This window comes from Centruroides vittatus, unplaced genomic scaffold (genome assembly GCF_030686945.1).
Source record: "Centruroides vittatus isolate TY-2023 unplaced genomic scaffold, ASM3068694v2 scaffold_1209, whole genome shotgun sequence".
NCBI lineage: Eukaryota > Metazoa > Arthropoda > Arachnida > Scorpiones > Buthidae > Centruroides > Centruroides vittatus.
The window spans coordinates 914,532-942,396 of NW_027122673.1; the positions used below are offsets into that span (position 1 = coordinate 914,532).

At 35.0% G+C, this 27,865-nt stretch overlaps 2 protein-coding genes across 3 annotated transcripts in view; one reads left to right on the forward strand and one right to left on the reverse strand.

The window, feature by feature from the left end:
* The first annotated feature begins 108 nt into the window (after positions 1 to 108).
* Positions 109 to 27,865, forward strand: part of LOC136986888 (uncharacterized) — a 199,693-nt gene continuing 171,936 nt past the window's right edge. Inside the window, exons 1-9 of one of the 2 annotated variants that reach the window (XM_067284519.1) lie at positions 109 to 221; positions 2,612 to 2,720; positions 3,238 to 3,382; positions 3,476 to 3,615; positions 3,688 to 3,873; positions 5,451 to 5,555; positions 5,631 to 5,717; positions 5,795 to 5,936; positions 8,985 to 9,703. In XM_067284519.1, coding sequence (XP_067140620.1) covers positions 211 to 221; positions 2,612 to 2,720; positions 3,238 to 3,382; positions 3,476 to 3,615; positions 3,688 to 3,873; positions 5,451 to 5,555; positions 5,631 to 5,717; positions 5,795 to 5,936; positions 8,985 to 9,010 — 951 coding nt within the window. In that variant the 5' untranslated portion in view covers positions 109 to 210 and the 3' untranslated portion in view covers positions 9,011 to 9,703. Of the gene's footprint in view, positions 222 to 2,611; positions 2,721 to 3,237; positions 3,383 to 3,475; positions 3,616 to 3,687; positions 3,874 to 5,450; positions 5,556 to 5,630; positions 5,937 to 8,984; positions 9,704 to 27,865 lie in introns of those variants that run through there. The other variant, XR_010882550.1, reaches the window with a different exon arrangement.
* LOC136986884 (selenocysteine lyase-like) lies at positions 13,568 to 26,154 on the reverse strand. Its single transcript, XM_067284514.1, has 13 exons — positions 26,076 to 26,154; positions 21,367 to 21,476; positions 19,821 to 19,892; positions 17,686 to 17,714; positions 15,767 to 15,938; positions 15,557 to 15,684; positions 15,324 to 15,494; positions 15,151 to 15,254; positions 15,046 to 15,082; positions 14,895 to 14,978; positions 14,070 to 14,166; positions 13,929 to 13,998; positions 13,568 to 13,858 (listed from the first exon to the last, which is right to left on the reverse strand). Exons 1-13 carry the CDS (start codon positions 26,093 to 26,095, stop codon positions 13,708 to 13,710), a joined length of 1,245 nt encoding a protein of 414 aa, XP_067140615.1. The 5' UTR covers positions 26,096 to 26,154; the 3' UTR covers positions 13,568 to 13,707.

A 27,865-nucleotide genomic window follows, 5' to 3' on the forward strand; every position in this document is an offset into this window, starting at 1 on the left:
CGTGTTTATTATTTTAAGCGAAAATTGTTACTAGATGGCGCCACGTGTGTCTGGAATCGAGTTATTGCGCAATTTACTCGGAAACGTTGCAAGTTTGGTCATTTCCGGTTCTTTAAGGAAAGTTGTAAATGAACACAAAGAATGTTGTAACGATGACCTAACCAGCATTAAGAGAAGCGGCTGGGAAACGTTTAAAGCTGACAAGTGAGAATGGAAGCGAAGTAAGTAAAAATTTCACGAGTTTTTAGTATTTATTTATGTAAAGTGCAGATAACTTGGTTTAAATAATGATTAAAAAATAATCGTAACATCGTTTCTATTGTTTGTAAACGGGATAATTGTGATTACACGTGTAATAATATAGTTTTCAAAGTTAACGATAGATGGCGACTCTAAGTACCGACAGATTCTTTAATTTCTGTACTAGAAATAGCCAAAAAAAATTTTTTTTTGAAAATAAAAGATGTTTGTTCCGTGTGACGGAGAACACTATTTATTGTACACGCAAAATAAATGAAGAAAATGAAAGTGAATTTAACAATGTTTTCCCTACAGGAACTTCCCTTATTAGTTGCATTTTAGATTTTCGTGGAATACTTTTGTCGGCGGCTGTCGAAATTACATTGTAAACCAGTACAATCCTATTTGGTGAAGAAAACAGAAGAGATGCAGCTGGTCTGTTGGTCGGGTGTGAACTCGTGACCGACGGGTTCCTCAGTTTTATGCACTTGGCCGAGGCCATCGAGAGGAGGGACGATGGGGTGAAGTTCCGGTGACGGGACGTCATCCCACAATTTGCTTTTTCGAGCACTAATCGACCGTAGAAGGCTGGTGTAAATTCGTATCTTAGGCCTGGTTATGTCCCCGTGCTTGGTCGCCGGTGTCCTCCGAGCTTACGGGAACGGAATGTAATGGCTTTTTTTACTGTAGGAATGCACAAGTAGCACACGAAGTGTGTAGCCATCTATAAATGATGTGCTAAAATTCCACATTTTTAACTTTCCCTCCTGGTGTGCCACTTGCTGTCACGTTGTAATAATACTTAATCAGCGACCATGTCCAATGTAAATGCACTACATCGATTATGAATGTAAAATGATTTATTTGCACTTTTTGCACTTCTATCAAAATAAAACTCTATGGGACAATAGCACTACATTAATTGTAATTTTATTGTAGGTACACTTTGCTAGTAAGTTGTTTCACTGTCGTGGATTCGTGAGGCATTTTATTTTAATTGACAGAATGGGAATGCCGGAGGTACATGTGTCCCATGGGTGTGCTTGTCTTGTCATGTCAACGAGATCCATCCATTCATCGCCATCTAGCCCACCGGTGGCCGAGCGGATACGACCACCAAACACTGGTAGTCGATTGCAGGTTTGCACTTTGGCAACAGACTGGCCATGTGGAGTTTTCTGGGTTTTCTTTACATTTCTAACACTTAAATAGGAGCCAGTTTAAATAAAATTTACAATAAAAGTTCTCCCAGGAGGCATCTCCCTTGGCAGATTACCAATGTGTTGCACTGCCGTAACCAATTAACCCAAAAATTGACATTACTTACATTATGTTTCCCTCTATTCCACAAGAGGTGCTGTAGTCTATGGATTTTGAAATTGGTGTCACTTCTCTATATTTATTTTTGCAATGTTATCAAATTAAAAGGAAATAAAAATTCAATAAACATTTTAAAATGTTTATTGAATTTTTCACTCTTTAAAGTTGCAATTCTTCTTAAAAAAAAAAGACCGAATTCTTTCCTGGAACCCCCAAACCAGTAGTCTGATTGCTTGGCTTTCTGTCCAACTCAAACTTGTGCATTCACACAGGGACTTAGAGATGCCCATACTCGGTTACTTTAGAACTGGCTCCAAGTTTTACAGAACCAAAGACGAATATCTGGTAAAAATCCACAAGGAACGGCAAGGAAAACTTTTTCTTAATTTTAATTACACTTTGAATGCTAAAAATTCCCTTTCTTCCATGCCTACTGTAGATTTGGTTAGGCCCATAATAGGTGACTCAAGAAGTAAAGATATTACGATACTCCTACAGAAAGTCCGGATCAAATCTGGGTATTGAAAACTTTGGATATTTTTCATATCAATAGATACGCCCGACTTTGCTGCTTGGCCACCCCTACCGTGAGCTCGGCTAAGCAAGCCCTTAAAAGGTTTTTGTCAAGCGTGGTGGATATGATTAAAAAGCCCTTTTAGTACCGACAAAGTGGGCAGTTAAAAATATGGGGTGGCTGAGCAATAAGGGACACCAACACTACATATTCAAACTAACTTGTCTACGAAAATTTGAACCAACTCAGACTTGAAGTTGCATCCTTTGGTAATGCTCCTACCATGCGCAACCACAAAATAAATTTGATTATAGAGAATCGAGCCCATTTTTTCCATTGATTTTAAGTTAACGCCTAATTGGTAGATCATTTAATTGGTGCAAAGTGCCAACTATGTGTTTTTAATACTTCATACACAGTGAATAGTGAAGATTAATGATAGTTGAATAAGCAGTTATGGTAGATTTAAGTGAACACACTTAGAAGAAATTTTAAAATTCCTGACATGTTGTTCACGATAGTTTCTTTCTTTTGTAGTATGACCTCTAATAATGAATGCGACGTGGAAAGTCTCACTCCGGCCGACTCTTCGGATGCAAATATTCGGGTCGAACAACAAAAGCCTGTTCCGAAAGGCAACTTGCTGGTGAGTATGCAAATTAATAGACTAATTTTCGTGGAAAGTTTGGTCAAAATAAAATTTTGACTCGGTATTTTCCCGTCACAAGGATTTAAACCTGGATTCCATATGGCAGTAGGCTGGCATTTTAATGCATTTACTACTAAAAGACGAGCTGGAGAATTTTTTCTTTTCTGATTTGTTGTTTAAATATGTGATCACATGTATTAAATGTTTTAACAATAGTATAGAACCACCTGTGCATACATGTGGTTCTATAAGAGGAGGAAAAGGGGGAGATATGAACAAAGAATTCCTCTCTACATTATGTGAATTTGTAGGGTCCAAGGTTTTACAAAGCCTTAAAAAAAAAATGGTTCCCACTCTTTTTGATTGCCTTAGGAACGAGAACGAGAAGTAAAACAACAGCAAACCAGGAGCACGTACAGTACCAATAGGGGAGGAGTTGGGAAAACAAATGCTTTATGTCGCTTATTACTAACTTACATTTAAACCGAGCCCGACAAACCTTCTTTATTTTCAGACTAGAATCTGTAGAGTATTAACAAAATGGGAGAGAGTCTACATGATTGCAACGCTGGCCTTCCTCTCAACCATATGGAGCCTGGCAGCCTCGATATCTTACTACAAATCGTCGGCTTTGGAGTGGGCATTAGTATACACTGCCAGTTAGTAGAATATTTTTTTGGCAATTATAACCCATTAAACTAAGATTTTGATAAGTTTTATGGCACATGAATCAATAATGCATTACTTTTTAGCATTTTGCCTTTATTATGTCATCCATGGAGTGTTAGCCAAGAAGGCATTTGCATTAATTGGTTTCGTTGTCCTAATTCTCCTCATTCTGGCATACGGCATCATAAATTATGTCTCCGATTCGTCCGACGATCTAAAACTGGTGAGTTGGATTCCCTTTTTTTTTTTTATTGAAAATTTAATTTTTCTGATATTGAACTAATGATATTTTCAGGTGTTTCTTATCTTTGTGTGTGTTCTTGGCCCTGTGTTTATTGTAGCAAGCTTAAGGTTTAGCTACAGATACTATTCAAGTGGCATCATACTTCAATATGTGGTGGGTGCCAATGATTATCTGCAGTCTTTATGTAAAACAATGATGCTCTGCAAAACTCTTTTGGTGTTTGATTTTCATATGCAGGTAAATTTTAAATAAATTTCATAAAAGATGTGTAAAGTGTAAAGCTTGGTGCATAAATCCGGTCCATTATAAGCATGTATATCCCGTGCAGAATCAAAAGCTCTTTCGCTTAGGCCCGTCGTTAGGCAGACATTTTCTCGAAGGATTGTGATCCGAATCCGATCCAATCCAAATTCCATAATTTATTCAGGCGTACATTAATGCATCTTGGCTGGAGCTGAATGCAACTGAAATGGGGTGCTGGAATATTTAGACCCAAAAACTGGGTCGTAACCCTGTTATTACTATAACTTTAAATTGGCCAGCATGAGATAATTGAACTCTGGATGTCAAGAGCTCGTACGGGACCTGGGATAGTGTGCGTTCCTTTTGCCATTTTTTTAAATAAATGAGATACATAGGATGTTTGCTTTATTATTACAGTGGAACCTCACTTAACGAGCATAATTTGTTCCAGAATCTTACTTGTAATGCGAAACACTCGTTAAGCGAAACAAATTTTTCCATAGAAATTAATGTAAAATGTGTTCCATGCTGAAATAAAAATACTCAAATATTTTATGTATAATGTTTATTCAAAGAAAATTATACAATATCAAATTATACAATAAGGAGCGTGAATCATCATCATCATCATCATCATCATCATTTCTTTTAGCACGGAATGAACCAACCTGGATGCGAATTCGATTTTAGGTAAAGGCTATAATTAAATATTAGAAATTAACTGCCTACCTCTAGTCAAATTAATTAATTTCTAATATTTAATTATATCCTTTACCTAGCCCAAGAATTTGGTATATCGTCTACCGTTCATTATATAACAGGCTATGATTGTCGATGTTTATACGTAATGTGTGTGAACACAAATTTGGAAAAATGTTTGATCACAAGTGGCGTTAAGATGCTAGCGGAACGAGTGCTAAACACAGACTGATGGAGCTTGCACACAATCCGGGACTTCCCCTCTCGTCTTCACTCATTACGCGAAATATTGCTCATTAAGCGAGTCATTTTTTTTTTCCATTTTGTTTTCCTCATTATGCAAAATACTCGTGCGAGGTGCACGTTAAGTGAGGTTCTACTGTACTAGAAAGCAGTCTTTAAAAAATATGAAGGTGGGAATCGTAGGTCCCAAATTTTCTTTGGGCCTGGTGAAAAAATTGCTAGCTTCCCCTCTCAAAGCCGCAATTGGGCTTGCTTGTGCAATTACACAATCGATAAAAAATTCTGTTAACACGAAACACCAACACAACCCTCGGTTGGATGTAATTTTATGTACCGAGATTTATACTACGAATGTTTTTTTGGTAATAGATTGGGCCATCCGACCTTTTTGAGCGTTGTGAGCTACTTTTCTCGGGAATGTCATAGCCTATCTGTACATCTGTAGTGATGCAACTGTTAAAGTTGCATCGTATCACATTGCATGTACTAACCAGTTATTTCATTGTATTTTTGTTAGAATCAACTACATAAAGAATTTACATACATTGGATAAAGAGCTCGCAATCAATTGGTTGGGCAGCCCATAATAGACATACCATTAAATTCTCTAAACAAAATTGATTTTATAGGTCAACTTGGTCCTTCTAATTGCGAGGAATGGATCGGATGCCGTCCACTCTGATAAAATTGTTTTGGCACTCACATTCATATTTATAGCAATTGGAAACAGAAGCGTAAGTATCAAGTTTTTGAATATTTCAAAGCAAACAAAAATCTTTAAGTACTGAATTGTTTATTTTTTTTTTCAGATAATATATGAGAAGAAGGTCTTGGTATTTCTCTTCTTGATCATCAGCATTTCACAACCCGTTTTTACCATTTACATATTTCATGTGGCAAGTGTAACTTTCATCAAATTACGTAACGTTTTTGAAATACGAAATTTAATTTTTTTTTTCTCGTGTTGCCGTAGGCAAAACGTCAATTCAAAGTTCATCACGCTCAATACGTCGCCATCTATTTGGTGGGAGGACTGGGACTAGTGGCTTGGCTTTCTTCTGTAATTTGCATAGGCTTTGTTACAAAAAACTTTGGAAAAGGATTGAAAGAAAAAGGTAAAGTTTAGAATAAGGAATTTTTAAAATCAGTCTTTAGGACCTAAACTTTGGCCATCTTCAGCAAATTTCATTTACACAATTAACACATTTACCGTAAATAATTCACCAGAATGTTTTTTTTTTTTATCGAACTATTTAGTCTTTAACAGATAAATTGCTCAATTCCAGTAACTGACAGGCATTTGGCCATTTGGGCTTAAGTCCAAAATTTTTGTCCTGACTTTTACTCATAACAAGCATCTAAGGATTTTGCAAGATACCCCAGCATCTCACTACATGTCCCTCAGGCAGACCTTCAACAAGCCGAAATGAGACTGTCATTGAGCAAGTGCAGACTTTGGTCATGGTGGACCGTCGTATCACAGTCAGAGAACTTGCGAATGAGACAGGAGTAAGCCTGAATGCGGTTCACTGTCCACTGATGTGCGGCCATCTTTGAAGTGGTTGTACCGTTCCTTTATCCGTGTGTTGCTCGTGGCATCGTACCCGAAAGCCTGTTGAATCTTGCGAATGGTTTCTGCTTGGGTATCGCCAAACTTTTGACAAAATTTGATGCAATATCACTGCTCATGTTGTTCAGTCATTTTCCAACTTACTGGAATCCAACAAGCACTTACTACACTACACATCCTCACTCATAGGCTTATTGCCGGCGACTGACACTTCCTGCAGGCTGGAAAAAATTCAGGACCACACATGACTGTCCCTTCCACATCTCCACCGAAGGAGGCCTCCCGCACGTCATTGGTTTACACAGGAAAAATAAAGGTCCGATACTTTTTGAACACCACTTGTATAATCACTGGATCTTGCTCTGAGTGACTTTTGTCCATTTCCTACACCAAAAATGGGTCTCGGGAGACACATTTCACAACCACAGTTGAATGCAATGGCCAAACTATCAAGTATTCCAAAGTCTTCCAACAATGGCATGAGCAATGGGACAAGTATATGTGTGTGTGTGTGCTGATGAGGCCTGTTTTGAAGATTGATAAGGTAAGTGTTTCCATATATCCTACCATCCATAGTTCCAGGAGCTTTCTGACAGGGCAAAAAGTATTTGACTTGTACAATTTGAGACTGGCAGATCTAAGAAATCTTTTAAAAAGGAACAGAAGGTTGTGATAATACCCTGATTTCACATCTACATTACATTTTGTCTTAACAATATCTTTTAAGTAAGAAGCCATTTTGGTTGATCTAGCACAATCTTTGGGAAAAAGTATTAGACCAGGTGGAAAGTTTTGCCCTTAGATGAGTGACTCGTACAGAAAATGATAAAAAATCTGTATGAAATATTGTCAGACTGAGTAAAGGATAGAATTGTAACCACGAGAAGTGCCCCAGAGGTTTGGGCATTAGTAAAACTGCAGTCTGGCATATTCTAAAGAAACTTAAGGAGAGCGAGTTTGTAGAAAATAAGAAGAGACGACTGTTATCTATGTAAATCTCTTACAAATTGTTAGTAAAATGGAAAGCCTACATGAAAGAACTATGGGCTACATATCAAGAAAACCTAAAAGGAAGCCTCCCATCACTTATGCAGAAGCCAGAAAATGGCTTCTGCAGAAGTGATGGGAGTGTGTGGGCAAAAGAACATGAAGCTTGGTCAGTAGGTAACTGGAAACAGGGGTTATCTTATCCAATCTTATCAATACAATAGAATCTTTGATTATAGTGATAATGTTGGTCAGCGAGTGAAGAGAAAATCTGAGGCATTTAACTTGATTGCATGTGGTTTACTGTTAAGTTTCCTGTTCCAAAGTCTCCCATACAGCCATACATTACGTAGTTTGCATGGAATGATTAATTCTGCTGTGTATGAAAACATTTCTGGAATGTAAATTCATTCCCACTATAGAAAATAATTTTCAAGATGACATGTTTTTGTTTCGGCAAGACAATGCATACTGCCATACCAGTGAAAAGATCAAGTAATGGCCAGTAGAGAGCAACGTCTCATTGTTAGAAAGGCCACCAAATAGTCCAGAACTAAGACCAACAGAGACATTAACACAAGCTGTGGGAAAAACTTCCACAAACAATACCCGAACCAAAAATTGCGATAATAGACAGCCAAAGGGAAATCGCACCACAGTGTGTGAAACTAAATAATTACACCCAAGCTTTAACTATACATTATTGGATAATGCTGCAGTTTTCCTTATCGTTAATCATTCTCTTCTAGGCTAAGTCCAAATTAAAGCTTATGCCTCAACGACAATTTCTCTTTATTCATCGTGCTGCTATCTTGTATTAAATGTGAATTATTACTTATTTTAAAAAAGACCTGTTCTAAGCAAGGCTTAAACTCACAAATAAGGACAGATTCATCTCTATGCGACTAACCAGAGACTAGTACTATAAAAGGACTATCTGTAATTACTCGCTAAAATGAAACAGGTTATATACTAGTTCTAACAGAGGTAAACCGGAAAAGTACCCATCTAATTTACGGGAGATATTGGTATGATACTCAATTTATTGGCCAAAATTTAATCTAAAAATAACATACTCCAACAGCTATTTAGATCAGCCTTTTTCTCATTGCGGACAAGTAAATTAATGTAACTATGAATTATGCTTATCTAGAGTTACAATACATAACAAAATATGCACGGTAACTCTGGATTACTAATTAGCAAGGTTGAGGCCGCAGTTTTAAATGCGAAAACGTGTACGTCGGACGTTCGGCGCCGCTTTCCCGTAAGCCTAGAAGTTTGGAATCGCACTCGACATTCCAAACACCATTGTAAAATTTCTAAGCTTACAGCAAAGCAGCGCAGAACGTCCGACGTACACGTTTTCGCATTTAAAACTTCGGCCTCAACCTCTCTATTAAATGTCCTCCATAATCAACTGTGCTGCCGTCTGTACGATAAAACTTTTTTGCAGACCAGTGGTTGAGAAACACTGATACCTAACCAACTATATTGTCTAAATGTTTTCTTTTCAAGCTATAATTAGCATATTTAATATTAATTCAATTTATATATAAATATTCTAAACATTTATATAGTTATAACAAAATTTTTCTCCAAACAGTTAATGCAGTTTCCAATATTTTGTAACTTTGGAACCAGAACCTCAAACATTTTGTAAAACAAGTGAAAGAGAAGTGGAAGAATTGAACTGTTACATTCCACATTCTATTTATTGAAATTATGTTGTGCTGGATTTTTTGGTATTGGCTTGTGAATTTGAACCATTCAACTTTTCTCCACTTAATCAAACCAGGTATAAAGAAAATGAAGGCCAATCCAAGGAGGAAAATCAATTATATTTTATATTAATACTCGACACTCGAGTTTCCATCGTTATGCATCCATTACAATTTCGGCCACTTACAAAAAACACTACGTGGACCATAATTTACAGAAGTCACCCACCATAGAAGATTTGCACAATGTACAGTGTACCGGTTATACTAGGCATCATTTTGGGTCTGCAATACTGCAGACTTGCATATGAATTTTGTGTAATTAATTTCATGTTCAAGCCACACACACAGCTGCATGGTTCTGTAAGTAACTGCTATTTTGCAAGGATTGAACTTTAATACTCAATATGCAGATAACATTACTGGTTTTTTAATGTGCTACGTTCTTGCCATCACCCGTACGTCGAGTATTTAAAACAACTTAACCTTTGCAATGTGCTGGTTACTTAGAACTGTGCAGCCGTGCCACATTGCATAGAGAAGGTCGAATCACCTTTGACTAATCTCTTATGATGCGCATACTACTACTACTACTACATGGTGTCTTTCTGTTAATCCAGTCAAGACTGTGGGTTGGTTTGGATGGTATTTTTGTGTGAAACAATACAATTGTAATTTCATATACCTAGATTTTTTTTATACGAAAAGTGTTTTATGAAAAACAATTTTGTGATTATAATTTTTAATAAAATTGGTTTTTTTAATACCCGAATGAATTATTACTTTAGAAGTTATAAATAACTGCACTTACCATCTTTAACATTTTCTTTTCGAGATAAATGTAATCGAAATGACAATTTTTTGAAAAATTTATGAGTTTTGCGGCCACACGTAAAGCGTCGTCCCGTGCTGCGAGGATTAGGTCATTCTAATTATCGCGGGTACTTTGGATCCGGTCTAAGTATAGTCTGCACGCAGCTGCATTTTGCATGTCGTGACACAAACACTGTACTTCCAGACAATAATAAAACGATTGAAAGGCTGTTACTTTTTGTAAATTTGGATCTTTTAGGAATTTTTGCACATCTTTGAATCCAGAATGGATTCAAAGATGTGCAATGTGCTATCTCAAATGACATGTTTAATTCAGAGTTTTGCCTTGTACAAACCATTCATACAATGGTCTGAAACTCCTGTTTTCCTCCATTGTAAAACCACATAATAGAGACTAATAAAATTAAATATTTCATATAACATGCATCCTAAGAAAAGAACTTAAAATATGCCAAGAAAATAATAGTGTGTTTAGCTGTATGCTTTTATACTCTGTTGTGCGATGGCATCGAATGCTGGAGCGGCAATTGCCTCAGGTTTTTTATTATTACTTTTTGGAGTAAATTTTAATAGCCATAACAGCAGGAGGTGTGTATGAGAGAGAGCATGTATGTGTGTAACTACAATCTGTATGTGACTAGATGGCCTCTTCAGTTATCCTTAAAGCAGTAAATACAAACTGTTTGGGAAACACTATATTTTATAGGATAGAATCTTTTTAACATGATTTTCACAAAGCAATTGTTTGATCGGCAAATGTATTTTGTTTAGACATAATCTTGTGGCCCAAAGTTTTGTTGGAAAAGAAATTTGAACCATTCTAAGGACACGCATTCTACGAAATGGGTACATTTTGTAATGCAAAGATGCTAACTGCAAGTCTTCGTGTTTGTATCTGTATTTGAAAACATAAATAGAGTTGAAATGTTTGGATGAAAGTTAGGATCGTTTTATCCTGACAGACAAATAGGATCTAGTCCAAAATAAACGAACAAGAGAGATATTAACATTCGTTAGGTGCAAAAGTCCCCGATTCTTTTCTTTGCAGTCACAACCGTAACAAATTTAAAACACAAATACACATATGCCCAATGGATTTGGCTTGCATTCTTGAAAGTGCTTGACTGACACACCAGCCTAAGAGGTTACGAAGGGTTTGAGGAATTTTGTTGACATAGGACTACAAAATAATCGGCGTACATATGCGGCACGGTCAAATGACACAATTTTGCAACAGGCATCAGGCTAATGCCGCATGACAAAATCCAACTACATATAAGATTTAAACATATAAAAATGTAAGAGATATAAATGCCTGTTTATAACTTGATACAATTGTACATAGAAGGCTTTTCTTTCCATAAAGGATGTTTTTATAAATTTTGGAATGAATAATTACATATATTACCAATGATACCAATTGAAAATATATTTTATAACATTACTTACAGATATTGACATATGTAACACAAGTTAAAATCTTTGGAATTGCAAAAGATACTTCAAATATGATCTTAGTCATAAAATCTTCATGGATATTTATCACAAGGAGTCATAAAAATCTCAATCTATAAATGCTTTGGAAAGCAAATTTCTTCAGATCACAATGAATGATGATTCTTATATATACAGCTGACCCCATATACATTTTAGGGAAACGTGTTTCTAACCTTTAACTTTTTGGCTATTTTTCCATTACGCCACACTCACAGTTCATACGTAATGTGGAACGTATCCCCGCATCATAGAGGGTTCGCCGTATATACGCAAGTACAGATTCACCACCAATTTTGAGCACTGATGATCCAGCATCTGTTTTTCAATCTGGACTGAATTACGAGAGCATGCTTAAAATCCCAGTCACCAGACTCCTTCATCAAATAGCTCGCAATTGGTATTATGCCTAGCTTTCAGACACTTGTTGGTGAATTATTTTGTGCAGTTTTTACTCTTTTACCTAGGATTTTCATTTTAGGATTAAATGAAAATCATAAGTAATGTCTGTCACTTTTTACGAGCCATATCTATGTATACGTTAAATGTGGAATGGTGTTTAAGTTTTTAGCAGTCCGTAAATAGTCTGCTTAATAGGAACAGAAGCATATAATTAGCTGTCTATATTATACTGTTAAGTTATTTTGTGACCTCGACTGATCCAGAAAAACTGTTAAGCCAGTAAGGCTTTGTAATAAAGCATGCTGGAAAAATCAGTGGGCAAACTGTGCGTGTAATTACATCCATATAAAATGTAACATTTTAATATTTAATAACAATTACACTGAGAGAAGCCAAAAGCCAGCATCTAAACTTCAAAATGCAACTTGCTTCCCGTGTGGTCAAACCTCAATAAGACAGGCTTTAAATAACATCACCCGCGTAAAGTGCCAATGAATATCCATCAAAGAATCTTCTCTATGTGAAACAGAGAACACTTTGGTATTTCAATTACTAAAAGTTCATTCCAAAAAGGTCATATAATTTGGTGATAAACTCGCCTTCAGATCCTGTATGCAGACATTATTATATGTAAGATTCTTACACCCCAATCACAGACTGTTAACAGCAATTAGCAGGTTATGCCGGTTAGTATTTGCAGTCTGACCCTTTGAGTTAATGGTGTTCCTAACCACAGCAAAGCTAAGCTAAGCTAATTGTGGAAACAATGTGATGCTAAAATGCCTTATCCGATTGAAATTCTCAGATTTGTGACATTGCATCGTAACGGCAACAGTTGAAATTGGCACAGAAAGATCACGACTATGCCAGACAGAACAAGTAAATTAAAGCAATGATTGATATTTGAGAATAAATATCCATTGTTGTTTTAATTTACTCAAAGGATTAAGAAATGTGATAAATATACCTTAGGTGTCATATATAATAATATGACAAAGCAATTATCTAAGGTATATTTATGAATATAAACCGATTTTTGAGATAAATTGCGGCACTAAATCGAGTATTTAAAAATGTAGATAATAGGGAATTGTACATTCAAATTTTGACACCACATGTTTTGAAATTCTGCTATTTCTGGTTCTTTGAAGATACATTTGGTATTATTTTGGAATACACAACTCTTTTGACAAATCTAACAGATGAGATTCGATACAGAGTATGCATTTTTAAAATTATCTATAGCAGTGGTTCCCAAAGCGTGCACTGCGGCTTCCTCGCAGGCGTCATGAAATGTTAGAATTTGATAGGGCACGTTGGGAAAATCTGCATTTAGCAAAGGCACCGAGAATCAAAAAAGTTCGGGAACCACTGGTCTATATCATTGTTTCCCAAAGCGGGGACCACTGGAAATCAAATTGCCCAAAGGAAATGTAGCTGTATTCATAATGTCTGGTCAATTTAATAAATTATCAATATTTATCAGGCTGCATGGCCATTTTAAGTCATTATAAATAATGTCCTATTAATCAATTGATCCATAACGTATATACAAATGTTTTCCTCCCATCTGTAGTGTTAACACATTTAACATTACAAACACATGCACAACACATCCTCCATTGGGTGATCGTGTTTAGTACAAAGACTTTTGAATTATACTCATCAAAAAAAATCTGATAATTAAAACTATACAGACTTTGACCTCTCTCAGTGACAATCAATATTTTTTTTAAACAAAATATATATATATATATAAATACTTTACCATGTTTACTTTATCAATGCTGTATCAAGCCAACAATTTCTTTTAGGAACATTTTGTTGTATTTATATGTGTATAAATAATAAATTCATTATATAATTCAATACGAATCATTATAAATTATATATATTTTGAACGGTTTTCCTCAGATCGGATACGGCTCTATCGATATCTTCGTCTCTCGTGTCTCGTCCCGTCGTCAGTCTCAGAGTGCTTTCTGCCAATTCTATCGGAATTCCCGACGCAATCAGTACGGACTGTTTGCTGCAGAATTTTATCTATTTTATAAAAATGGAATTAAGATTTTGATTAAGTATAGTAGAACAAAAATTACCTATTATTACTATGACAAGCCGCTCCCACACTTGCTTGAATCGTGCATGTTTTTTCTAAGATATCTTGGCCTAAACAAAAAAAAAATTATTAAATATAAAATCAGTCATTCTGTTTAGTAAAGAACAAAAACATGATCGACCTTTTATCTTGTTGTTGGTAAATGCCACACTGCAGGTATTGGGGAGTCTCTCGGCTTTTCCACAATTATTAAAACTTACCAACTTTCCAAACGCCTCCTAAAAATAATGCATGAGATGAGAATGTATTATTTCTGAATTGTTTTTCTTTTATACGCTATTTATAGAGATAATTCACGAAGTAATCGAGAGACTAACTTAAATCAATTGCAAGTAACTAGAAAGGGGAAAAATTTGTGCGCGCTTAAGTTTATTTGACTACCATCTTCTTGTAATGTTATAAGAACAAAGAAAATGAGGAGAGGCCAACTGAAAAATGAATGATTCGAGAAGACAAAAGGCTGGACAGGATTTGGGATAGATGCTGCATTAAAGAAAGAGGGGATGAAGTGATGTCTTCTATATAGACTCGTCATCTATCTATCTCGAAGCAACACTGAACTACATTATCAACTAATACATCGCTAATCATTGTGCTCTCAGTGTCATTTTGAACATAATGATGAGATTTGATACAGAGTATGTGTTTTTGAAATTATCTATAGCAGCGGTTCCCAAAGTGTGCACTGCGGCTTCCTCACGGGCATCATGAAATGTTATAAAATTTTCATGATGTTAGAATTTAATGTACTCGTTAGAATTGTCCCAGGAATTGTGTGAGAAGTTGTTTTAATCTATCTCGATTTAGGAAAAGTATGAATAAAAGTATAGAAGCAAACCAAACTTTTCTTTACTTAGAAGCATCTTTTATCTTTCCTTTGAGATATTCAAGAAAATGTCTAAAGCACATTTTAACTCTAAAAGAGATTTTACAGATATTAACTTACCTTCAATTTATTTTCCAAGTAATCTCTAGATTTTGTCATATTTTTCTGATAAATATCTAAATTTCTTACAATTAATTCTGCTGCCTGAAAGAAAAATAATTTGTAAATATTAAAAGTTCTATAAAATCGTAGAATAAACAAGAAATCTCACCTTTCCTAAACCTGCAATCATCGCAACATTTTCTGTCCTATTACAATGTCGACGTTAAATTTCGTATAATGTTTTTAAGTGCAACTAAGCATGTTTAACTCTTACCCGGGTCTGTAACTTCTCTCTTGTCCTCCCCCGAAATACATTGGATAAAGTATTTTGTCTTTGTCTGAATTAAAATACAATGCTCCCACTCTCGGTCCATAAAACTAAAAACAGTAATTTCTTATGTGAAGTCGTTACTTTAATATAATGCAATATGTTACTTTCCGACATACCTTGTGACCTACGACGGTTAGAAAATCAACGTGCAGATCGTCTACATTCACGGGGATTTTACCTAGCGCTTGTGCGGCATCGGTGTGGAATAAAATTGGCGGTAACGAAGAAGAAAGCTGGCTTCGTTGATAATTCAGCTGCCGTATTTTCTTCCCCAGTAACGATATCGGCTAAACACGCTAAAAGTTACTACGAAACAAGGCTTTTCTTTACGAATTTACAAATTACTTACCTGTATAATTCCAGTTTCATTGTTTGCCAACATGACCGAGATGAGAGAGGTATTCGGCTGAATTTCTTTCATTACTTCTTCCACTTCTATGGCTGCAGTTTGTTTCGAGACGGGTACGAACGTAACTTCTAAAAAAAAAAAAAAAATACATTAACACTTCTTGGATCTGTCATACCTTCTGGCCAAAACTGAATTTACCTTAATGCTTACCTACAATACCTTTCTCCGACAGATGTTTAAGAGGTAACGCAATAGAATCGTGTTCTATATTTGAAGTGATGATATGGGGTAAGAATTTTCTTCTTTTTGTTGTATTTTGGCTATTAACTGCATTGTTGTCATGATAATACTGGATTGCTGAATGTATGACTAGATTGTTGCCCTTGAAATTTATATTTAACAAATTAATTAAACTACTACATCATTACTTGGATTAGTTTCTATTGTAAAAGTAATAAAAAATTTAATTTTGTAACAACAATTTTGGTTATATTTACTTATATATTATTTCCAATATGTGAAACTTTTGTATTATTTGAAATTTTGGAACAATTCTTAGATTTTTTTTTTAATTGTTTCAATAGAGCTGGCATTAACTTTGGCAGGGCCAGGTTGTAAAATTGCGCAGGGAGGAAAACCCGCATTTATATCTACCTCTGAATTTTATAATAATAATAATTTATTTATTACAAGTAGATACTTACAACTTATTTTACAACTTACAGTTAAGGAAAACTACATATTCTAGAATTGAATTTACTGTACATGTATGTGGGCTTTGGGCCTTTCAAAGCACGTTGACAAGTTCTAGGAAACATGCCAAATCCGCTTTGTGCCAGCCCCAAATTTCAACACACAATAATTCACTTGAAGCACAGAAATTTGTTATAAAATGCTTAGATGCTTGTCAAGACCCGAGAGGATCAGACTAAAGAATTCTAATCCGCATTCACCGTCGTATCTACAAGGAATCGGCGAGTCAAGTTGATTCCATACAAACTAACGTTGTTACAAATTTAGACAGTGAGAATGATTATGTATAAACAACACTATTGCATTTTTGTTTTCTCAATATGATTTTCTTTACTCTAAGAATACAATCAACTGTAATTTTGCATAAATAACTATTTGTGGCCAATAGTAGAAATGGATAAGGTGATAACACAATGTTTAGTTGCAAGGTGTGAACTTGGGGACACTAGGAGTTGCAATGCCCAATTGACTTGTCAGAGGCCACAAGCTTATTTATTTAGAGTTTTAATTGTTATCCTTTGACTCCATAGTAAATAAATATTTAAGATTTAAGTATTTCTCACAACTTGCAGCAGTCTGTAACAAGTACGATTGGCTTGTAGTGTTACCGATTATATTCATCTTGAGTGAACTTTCCTCCTTTCACCACCCATTATTCCAAAACTCAGAAAGATATATCTTCAGATAATGTTCTTACAGAATTTACCACTCTCACTCATATGTAAGTAAAGTATTAATGTCAAGATTTCAAAGAAATAAGGGGTCTTCCAAAAGAGAATGCTACCACTTTAAATTATGTGATTACATTAATTATTGCTCGAGAAGAATGTGACATACACCGATTGATAGAGTAACTATTTGAATTTCGCCTACCAACCAGCACACAAATGTCTTTTTCTGCCGTTTCTCTGAGGTGCTGTAAACAAAAATGGTGACACCACAGCAAAGGAGGAGTTTTGGTGTCCACAAAGTTGTGGACTGCAGAATACAAAATGCCTTTTCTGTTGCAGAGTCACCGTTTTTGTTTATGGCACTTTTTAGAGGCAGCAGACAAAAAGTTATATGCAGGTGGTAGACGAAACTTGGGCAGTTACTCTATTAAATGAGGTACATCGCATACTTCTTGGGTAAAAATTAACAATTACAATAATTTAAAATGGTAGATTCAGTTTAGATGACCCTGTATATGTAAGTAAAATGTTTAAAATAAATTAGATAAAAAAAAACTAATGTTCTTTGATTCAATGCTTATAATTATGACTAAATAAATTATTTATGATATTAAAAATATTTATCACAATTACATTATTGTGAAATATCAGGAATTTAGAGAATCCAAGAAATAAATTATTAACTTGTTAGAAATAAAAGCTCACCTCGGTACCTCCCGATGTAAATATAATATCTGTAATAAAGAAAGATATGTTACGTAATATAAATAATTTTAATTTATAGAATTATCTAAAGATTTTAATATTATATAATAAGGTTGTCAAGGAACTCATTTAACTTATTTAATACATTTGGTAACTTTCCTAATACTCAATCTAACGCCATCATCCGATTTAAATTTCCTCTTATGACAACAGAATTAGTCCCGATCATATAATATTTTGAATTCATTAAAGATTTCTGACCACCCGATTACATTATTCCGAGAGTTCCTTAGTACCTGTAGGGTGCTACAAGAACTAAGAGGGCCTTTTAATCGCACCCATTGTGAATTTGGCCAAGCCCACAATGGAAACGGTTAAGAGGCGAGGGGTTGGGTCCGACATACTCAAGACGGACCGGCTCCCAAAAAATTCCCGGGTTACTCACCCAGATTCGATCCTGGGACTCCTAAAGTAGTAGGCCGATGTTCTAAGCACCTCGCCCATTAAAAGAAAAGTAAATATGGATTTGTTTAAATTAAAAAAACCTTAACTCTGATTTTTGGAAGTGATATAATGTGGTCTTTGTAATACAAGTGTTCCCCTACTTACAAACTTGTGAACAGCATGACTGTATGAAATTTAAATTTTGCCTGGATTCTGAAGTTTTCTTGCTGCTCATGAGGTGGTGTTGAATTCAGTCTTTGGCCGGTAATAAATAATAAATTTTTAATGATTAATGTGGAGTTATTCTTTTGCGTAGTCATTTCTCATCTTTGCGTGAATTCCAAGGTTCCATTGCAGCTCACCTGGCAATGTCAAAGTCGGAAATGTTGGAGTAACAGCATTTTTTAAACTATTTATTGTAAACGTAGTTGTATGAATAGAACATTAAGATAATCCCACAAAGTTTTAAAGTCATTTATCTGAAGAGACCGAATTCTAAGCAAGCGTGAATGTCAGAATATTTCCCTCTGATAACTTTTTAAGGCAATTCTTCTGTGTGTGACATGCAAACTTTGTGGAGTGCCAGTTATTTAGCAAGTTTGTAAACAAAGCTTCGTAATGCACGGAAGATTTTGGATGTTTTCACAAATCAGTGCTTTAATTCTTTTATAACTTTTCTTCTTTATGTAAATTTCCACCAAAAATTCTCTATTCTGTAGTGCAACATTTAGTTTGCACTCTGGAATTAGTGACGTGTGACAAGTCAGTCGAGCATCACCAGTTTGAAAACTGTTTTTTCATTTGACCACCTGTTAAATTAATGATTGTTGACAATCTTCTATAGGCCCACCACTGAGTGACCTCATTATTAATTTTACTATTACGTATTTTTTTACTTTGAATTCAAAGTTTGTACAGTACGTTGTAGATTCCATGAAAGACTGTCTAATTTATTAGCAACAAGCACTAAGTTTTATCATCAGTGTGTATTAATTTTCATATATAAACACCCCAAAGCCCAATATTTTAGTAACATGCCAAATAACTGCCAGATTAAATCGGTAAGTGGGAGTTGTGGGTTTGAGTCCCGCTCCGGGCAGATTCTTTTCTTCAAGAATATTCTAAATTATTTATTAAATATTAATTTAATTACAGTTATTAAATTTAATAAGAGATGGTGCCAAATGCCTACCTCTAGTACCTACGGACGCTCGGCATGTTTTAAATTTCGAACCTTAACCTTTTTTTTATTATCTAAATATAATTTGTTAATCATGAATAAATTATTTTCTATGTATATTATTCTTTACATACTTGTACATTGTTAACTAAAGTATTAAATAAAAATATTACAATACATGGCAATGCTTGTTGGCCATTTGCTCTGTGATTGTACGGTTTGCATTTGTAAACTTAACTCTGGAGATCCGAACAACGCAGTTTTGATACAGTGCCATGAAAGAAAACCTAGAAAACATTAGATTGGGAATAGAAGCAGACAAACAAGAGGCTCTCCTTTCTCAATTCCGCCATCTCGGAATTCACAGAATCGACGTGCTAAAAATTTCATTAATTAAGCTTTCAAATAGTATTCACTGTAAGTTTGTAACATTTATAAATCTTAAGTTACTAAAGTCTAAAACTGCAGAAGAATTTCTCAGATACCCTGCATACGTAAATGTAATTTTTACCTGATTCTTTAGCTCCGATCATCTCTGCAACATTTTTACGAGCAGTTTCGACAACCATTTTTGCCTTCTTTCCTGTAAACAAAGATAAAAAATAAGTAATTCGAATATGTGAAATTTAATACAAAAGGCGACTTTCCCGAACACATGATAATTATTTTCTCAATCTTATCTTTTGCTTGAATATGCACGCAACAGTTCACCCCACAATCAGATTGTAAAGCAGGTTTTTTTTTTTTTTTTTTTTTTTGAATTAGTCATCTCCAGATCCCATAAACAACCTCCGAATTTATTAAGGTTTCAATGTGGAATAGCTTTAATTAAAAAGAAACATCCCCATAGTAATGCTCTTTTGAGAATAAGAAAAAAAAGAAGGTTCTGTCTAGAATTGCAAGTGCGGGAAGATTTGGGGAGAAATTTACCTACGTTTTGATGCCAGAGAAAAGATGACGACCAATTTCAACTTTTGGGCAAGAGCAATACGCAACAATGCTTTGTAAATGCAAAATTTTATTCCTTCTTCGGGAGCAGAATCTCCAATCTACATATATTATAAGATCATTTTAGGCATTAGACTGAGTATTCGAGTAGAGTGAGAACAATCCATATTCTTATATAGTATTACTCTCCTACTACTACTACTCTGTCTTTCCTTTTACTAATATTGTGATATTGGTTCAAATATCTGTATATTGTTGACAGCATTTTGTGTGTTGAGTATCATACCACACGACAGTTTTTTTTATTCACGGTTTGTAAAGGTACGTACCAATCCGATCTGTCCTAGGCTCTCCCCCTTGGAGCCAATCCAGGAGCTGATAATCCTATTGATTTTTTGTATTACTTTACCTATTAAAATTATATTAATCATACGCTTCGAAGTTATATAGATTTTTCTCTACATCCTCTTTGCTGTATCTGCAAGTCAGTGTATTGACCTTTTCGTTCCGAAATAGATAGAAATGGTAAACAAGAGTAAACTAGAGATTTTGTTGATATCAGAAAAGATATCCATTGTGAATACCGATGGAAAACAAACAGAAAAAAATCAGAAATTGAAAAAAGAATGATATTCCGTCGAGTATGCTCTACATATGTGAAAAACAAAGGGAGGACCTCAGAGAGCAGTCTCTACAAAGTGTTCGGACTCTGTCGTTCTTAATGAAAAACAAAATAAAATAGAACAGAAAACAAATTAGAGTATCGGATGTGGAAAATGGTTTGTAGCGTAGACACAAAAATATTTTCTGTCAATAAAATTCTTAGCCGAACAGTCGAAACGTACTGGGTTCAAAGCAAGCTGTGGGATAAATTTAAGAAAAAGCACCAAATAGTTTTACATATATAAAAGTGTTTATAAATAATAATTCACATTAAAAACTGATAAAAATATCTGTGCACAAAATGAAATAAAAACGAAAAAACTCTACACACTTTTGTTCGTGTCGACAAACTATCTTTGCATCAAAATACGATAATGTGTTATGTAAGCAAATGTAATTTTAATGTAATTTGATGTGGACATTTAAATATTATAAACAACAATTACCTGCATCGTATTTACTACTTGGATTACCCCAGGCATTTTTTAAAGTGTCGGCGATTGCTTCGACGACTTCTGGGGCTACGGGTGTCGTGGCGTTGTAATCCAAATATATCCTAAAAAATAGATACAAGTTAAACTGTAAAGAGAACATAAAAAATCTAAATTAACTTAAAATAAGAAATATAAATCAGTGCACGAATGCTTCGACTCTGACTCCTTAGTTTACGGTATCTTTGACGCAGATTCCTTTATACTGTATATCAATATAGAACGTAAATAAATATACTAGTACAAATGGCAAATTAAATCACCTACTTTTAGCCGAGTTACTTTATATCTACACATTTAATTGGCCAAGTTATGGCACGACGAATCCAGAATTTAAATGACGATCACGTGATAATGCTAGATTCATCGAGCCATAACTTGGCTAATTAAATACAAAGAAATAAAGTAACTTGGACTAAAGGTAGATGGTTAAGTTGCCATCTTGTATTAAATTTATTTAGAATATTCTGGAGAAAAAGACTGATCTAGAACTTACCATGCAAATGCATTGCCAATTAAACAATCTGGACCTCTGTCCAATCTTTGCCTCCAGATCAATTTATTTTAAAAGATATACAAATAAACAATGAATTCTGCATTATCATTTGATTAATTCATTTCATGGTAAGATGTTCACTTATAAAATTGGCTTATTTTGCTTATATTTCGATAAATAAAATTGAATTTCATAGAAAAGAAAGTAAAAAAAAAAACTTATATTCACCAACAATTAATTTATTTTTTGATTGTCTTCGGGTTTACACATTATATGAATTTAACTAATAAACTTCATTGTTCAATTCAGTATCAATAAATTGGTGTTTCATATATGAGGTTACAGACAAGATCCAAACTCCATACCAAATTTCGTTTAAAAGCTTTCCACTAGAGAAAGGAATTTTGAAGATAAACACAATGCGAAGATAAAAACAAATAATAGACGTAAGTCTCGGACGAACTGAGTTCACGTGTTGGACCAGAAAGACAAACTTTGGCTTTGGTGCTCATAAATACGATGAAATTACAGCAAACTCAAATGGCTATAATATATTTTGATCAATGAAAAAATATCGCAAGATGTCTAATAGAAATATTTGACAAGAGAAAAAACAAAAAAACTTATAGAAATATGAGCAAAAGTTCCAAGGTTCGTTTAAACATCCTGTCGTCCGAGATTGAGATGCGGTGTTGAGTTAACATTGTGGTTTGACCTTTCTCGTGCCCCAATTGGGTGTAGTTCTATCCAGAGACAAAAAGGGAACCAATCGGGGAGGAAAGAAAAGAATTTGGAACCAATTAAATTAGTTGATCCACAGATAAATTCAATATAAGCCCACATCTCAAGGTCATAGCACTTCTTCTCTGACTGTTCTTCCTCAACTACTCTTCGCTGACCATTCACCCGTAACTGTGTTTCACCGATTCCACAACATCCAGTCAACTTCACAGATTCACTTCAACTGTCAACTTCATCGTTTGGAAACTCGGGAGCCAAGCACAGTAAGCATACGCAAGAATGAAGTGTCTGACAATAAAAGGATTAAGTGATCCCTTCACCTGCCTTGTCAACAACATCTTCCTGAGCCTGATGCCATCTGGTCATCACACAGGACTTACAGACTGTTAACCCAAAACCCAAGGACGTCTTCGGGGAACCCAAAACAGGAGTAAAAAAATAAAAATTAAATACGTAAGCGACAACTTTTTGTAACAATAAACGGAAATTTGTAAAGATGTCTCGAGCCTGAATTCGTTGGCACCCACAAACCCTTCTTGGGTTTGGTTTCCTGGCAAACTTGGTATCGGGCGGCGACAACAAACACCGTACACCCTTACGTTTAGAATATTTAACTATTCAGTACTATTAAAACTGGAAAATGAATGCATCTACGACACTTAACTGAGTAAGATTTTTGTCTTTATTTCTGTTTCTCAAAGTATATGCTACTGCTCCCAAGGAGGTGGTACGAGACTCAAGGGGTATACCAGAATGCAAGGGGCAGTAGTCTGAAAAGTTTAGAAAACACTGGGCTGTATGATCAGAACAATGATATTTATTTTTCTTATTGAAATAAAACAGTATTGTGTACTATAAATCACCTTTCAGACGAGCTTTTAAGAAAAAGTTTAAGTGTTTTATAAAGCAGATTCTTAAGTAAATGTTTGACACTATTGTTAAGTATTTATCCTCCATCCTTCAATTAATAGCTGTAATAAGACAAAGGACGGATATAATTGAAATTTCTCATTAAGACAATTAATACACAATGCAAAAAATAGGTCAGACGTTTAATTAACATCATGTGTTCTAAATTATATAACTATTCATCTCAACTCTTTTTTAAATACATTTTTAGCATCACATTCTTTGAAGAATTTGAATAGAAACAAATTATAAATGCAGAACAGAGCACATCCTCTTGATTTTTTGGTTACGATTAGTTAAAGTTTGTATCAAATAATAAATCATAAATAATTATCATTGCTTTCTTACTTTATTTGATTAAATTAAGTTGTTTAATATGCATATGTAAAAAACTATTAAGGTAAATAAAGAAAAGACAACCATTAGTGAATGCATTTCTTCTCTTATGTCTGTTTGATTGGCAGGAGTGCAGCTGGAAAGTAGGCACAGTGCATGTTCCAGGTGTCAAATAAGGTCGCCGAGAGGAGATAATATGCAATTTGGATTATTTAGAAAATTATCTGAAAAATAAATTATAAGGGATAATTTAATGGAGTCAGGTAAGGGAACATTCAGAGGAAAATGGTGCAATAGGGTAGATGGACTAGTGGTGATGCGGACTGACTTATCACGTGTCATCAATATCTCAAGTCTTCAGAATTGCGGGGGAGACAAGATTTCTAGTGACAGAGACCAATTGCACCTCTGGTAATTGGGATGTGTCAATATATGTTAAATATTTTCTTATTATGATAACTATGAAACAGCAGAAAACTAATGTAACTATAGTAATAAAGCAAGATATAGTTATTTTAACAGCAGTATTATATTAACTCTCTGTTAGGTTGTTAGGTACTTAGATTACAAAATGTAATCCTATGTATCCACTATTGTTTTAGGTGGTTTTTTTTTTCTGTTGAAACTATATATCAATAATCGTCTCTCACAGCAGCTATTAACAAGTCAATGACCTATCCTTTGACACTATTAATCATTCATATCCTGCTGAACATTGTTGGCACCAATGTATTATTATGCATCCATAGAACTAATCATACAGAAGAAAGTATAAAGTTAAAAAACTTCAAAACACTTTTGTTTTTTAAAAATTTTTTCTGCCCTATTGGTACAGTACTAAGAAGTCTCTTTTCAGCAAGCTAATTACGGGTTCGGCCTGCAACTTGTTTAATAATAAAATTTATATTATTTATTGAATATATGGAATCATATTATTAAATGTTGTTTAAATTTTTCATTCTTCAGTCACTAACAGGTTCTCTTATCATGCCCATCATGGATTTTTTCAATCACATCTACCACAGATTCGGCAAGACAACAGTGGGATGGCCATGCAACGAGGTAAAAGAAACATATCCAGGACTGATTGCCAGCAAAAAATTCCTAGAATCCACATCCAGATTCGATTCCAAGCCCAGAAAGCACCCGGACCACCGGCTGGATCCAGATTGAACCCGTCCACTTAAAGTTCTGAGGAACCTACCAAAGCTCAAATCCAGGATTCCCAGTGCAGCGGGCCAATGCCTTTACCTAACGGTCAATGTGGGAAAGGTGCCAACTAGCCTCCAGGTCTCCCAAAGTGTCAATTTCAGAAATTTTCACAGATAAGTTTATAATGGCTTTGGCTACATAACGAGGGACAGGTCTAACATATCCGGGTCAACCTATAAAAACTCTCTTAGTGTCCACAGAGGTGGAAGACTCAGAGAGATAATAACCTTGAGTTTTAAATAAACCCAGCTTTTCATTCTTCCTAATGGTAAAATAATAGCGTCTTTACACTGTAATTAAGAGAATAATTTTTTACAACTGTAATACACTAAAAATAATCTCAAATATTTTTATAGTGCGATAAATCATACAATTATGAGAAATTAACTCTCATATTAAAAAAAAATATTTTTAAAATAAGAAAAAATTTTCAAGTTGCATAAAACTGACGAAAGGGGACGCATTTCTATTTTCCGTCTAACATGGCGTCTGCAACTGATGAAGTCGCGTGCCTTTTCATTCGTTTCGCTTATCACTTTATGTAAACAAATTTCATTTTTCCTCCTTTTAAGAGTTTCCATGCATCTATCCTGTGATAAGAATCAATTATATAAACATTATATATTCATAATCTGATAATATATACACGTGTAAACAGATAGCATGCTGTTTATATCAAGGAAATTGATTAAAAAATATATTTATGCGTATTTTTTTTTTTAAATGAAATGGCGAAACGATGATTAATAATGAATTGACACATATAATTTTCGTTTTCAAATTTAAATTTAGCCAAGTCACGTGTTCGAGGTTTACATTGAACTCGTGCGGAAGACGGAAATCCCAATTTTCTCTCACACTACGTAATTGAAACGCATTGCTATAGAAACCACCTTTTCGAGCGCGATTTTTTAAACTATTTACCTATTAAATATTAATTTAATAATAGAAAATGAAATTATATACGTACGGATCTTCCTTTGTTGACATGCTTTGTTACCAGTGACGCAACTTAATTTTTACCGGCACTTTAAATTCGCGATGATGATATCGCCCCCTGTCGTCTTTACAATGAACTATTTTTTTTTTATTTAAAAAAAAATTAATTCTAACTTAATCTCTAACTTAATCTTATATATCTATATAATATTCTTATTATTATCAACTTGAGACGAGTTGATAATAATAATAATAATAATAATAATAATAATAAGTGGGCTCGAAAGGCACTCCATGGCAGGCATCCTTACGATCTGGCCCAGGATTTTGTTTACAAAACTGCGTCAAACAGCTGGTTAGCTCGGGGATGCCTCTTTGGGGAGACAGAAGGATTCATGATTGCCATACAGGATCAGGTCATACATACTAAAAACTACAGAAAACACATACTCAAAGATACAACACTCACAAATGACACATGCAGAAAATGTCACATCATGTCAGAAACTATACAACACATCACCTCTGGTTGCAAGCTCTTGGCACAGACAGATTATTTACACAGACATAACCAAGTAGCAAATATAATACACCAAGAGCTTGCAAAGAAACACAAATTAGTAGACATCCACGAACCATACTACAAATACATTCCACAGACAGTATTGGAAAACAACACGCACAAAATGTACTACGACAGAGCCATAATCACAGATAAAACAATTTACCACAACAGACCAGACATCACACTCATTGACAAATACAATAAAATCACATACATTATAGACATATCCATTCCAAACACTCACAATATACAAAACGCATGCACTGAAAAAATTAGCAAGTACACAGAACTCGCCCAGGAAATAAGGCATCTGTGGAGGATGGATAGGGTGCTTATTGTACCTGTTGTTCTCTCCTCTACAGGTGTCATACCACACACACTACACAAAAGCCTGGGCACATTAGAATTGAATAGAAACACATACATCACACTACAGAAGGCCACTATATTGAATACATGTCATACTGTGAGAAAATTCCTGAATACAGACACACACACTGATACACTTCTTTAATTTCTGTTTTGGTTACTATGCCTTGACTTTGGTCCGGCATAGTACACAACCACCGGTGTTAACCGAGTATCTCTCACTTAACCCAACATAATAATAATAATAACAACAACTCTCCCGTGGTCACCACCTGGTCGTGGTGGGAGAGCCCAGTAATTTTACTGATCCATAGGGCAATGCAGGCTGGAGCATAAGCTCCTGGTAGGGACACCCATGCCAGTAAGGTCTATGGGGAGAAATGAAGCTAAGAGTGACCACACCCACATTCTGTGGAGATATTTATTATGGTAATAACTAGATCAAAGTGTGATACCGGCTCGGACGTCGCCCGGGTTAACAAGGTCCGCGTTCGTGGGTTAGGCAGAGGCTCACGTTCGAAAAATAGGCCACAGTCTCCCTTGGTTACCGGTGGCGAAAGCAGCACCGGCCCAAGCATGGCTACTGCAATGCCCTCAACAGATGTGAGGAACCAACCCAGCCTTGGTGTTTCTGTGGCAATGCATCCACAGACCACAAAGGCTGGAAAACCACGCCAACGGATGAAATGGACAGTAGAAATGAACGAGTTTATCATCCGTACTTATTACACCATCACAAAACTCGAAACAAACATGACAGCATACAGACAACAACTACACCATAGATTCACACAACAGTATCCTCATCTCACTGTCACCGAACAAAGGGTTGTTGATCAAAAAAGAACAATTATACACAACAACCTTATTCCACAAACAACACTTGA

Coding starts and splice junctions, on each gene's coding strand:
- LOC136986884 (XM_067284514.1), bottom strand. CDS start 26,095: ATGTCAACAAAGGAAGATCC. Junction 14,167..14,894: donor ACTTGGAAAATAAATTGAAG/GTAAGTTAATAT, acceptor CATTATTTTTAG/GAGGCGTTTGGAAAGTTGGT. Junction 13,859..13,928: donor GCTTGTCATAGTAATAATAG/GTAATTTTTGTT, acceptor AAAATTCTGCAG/CAAACAGTCCGTACTGATTG.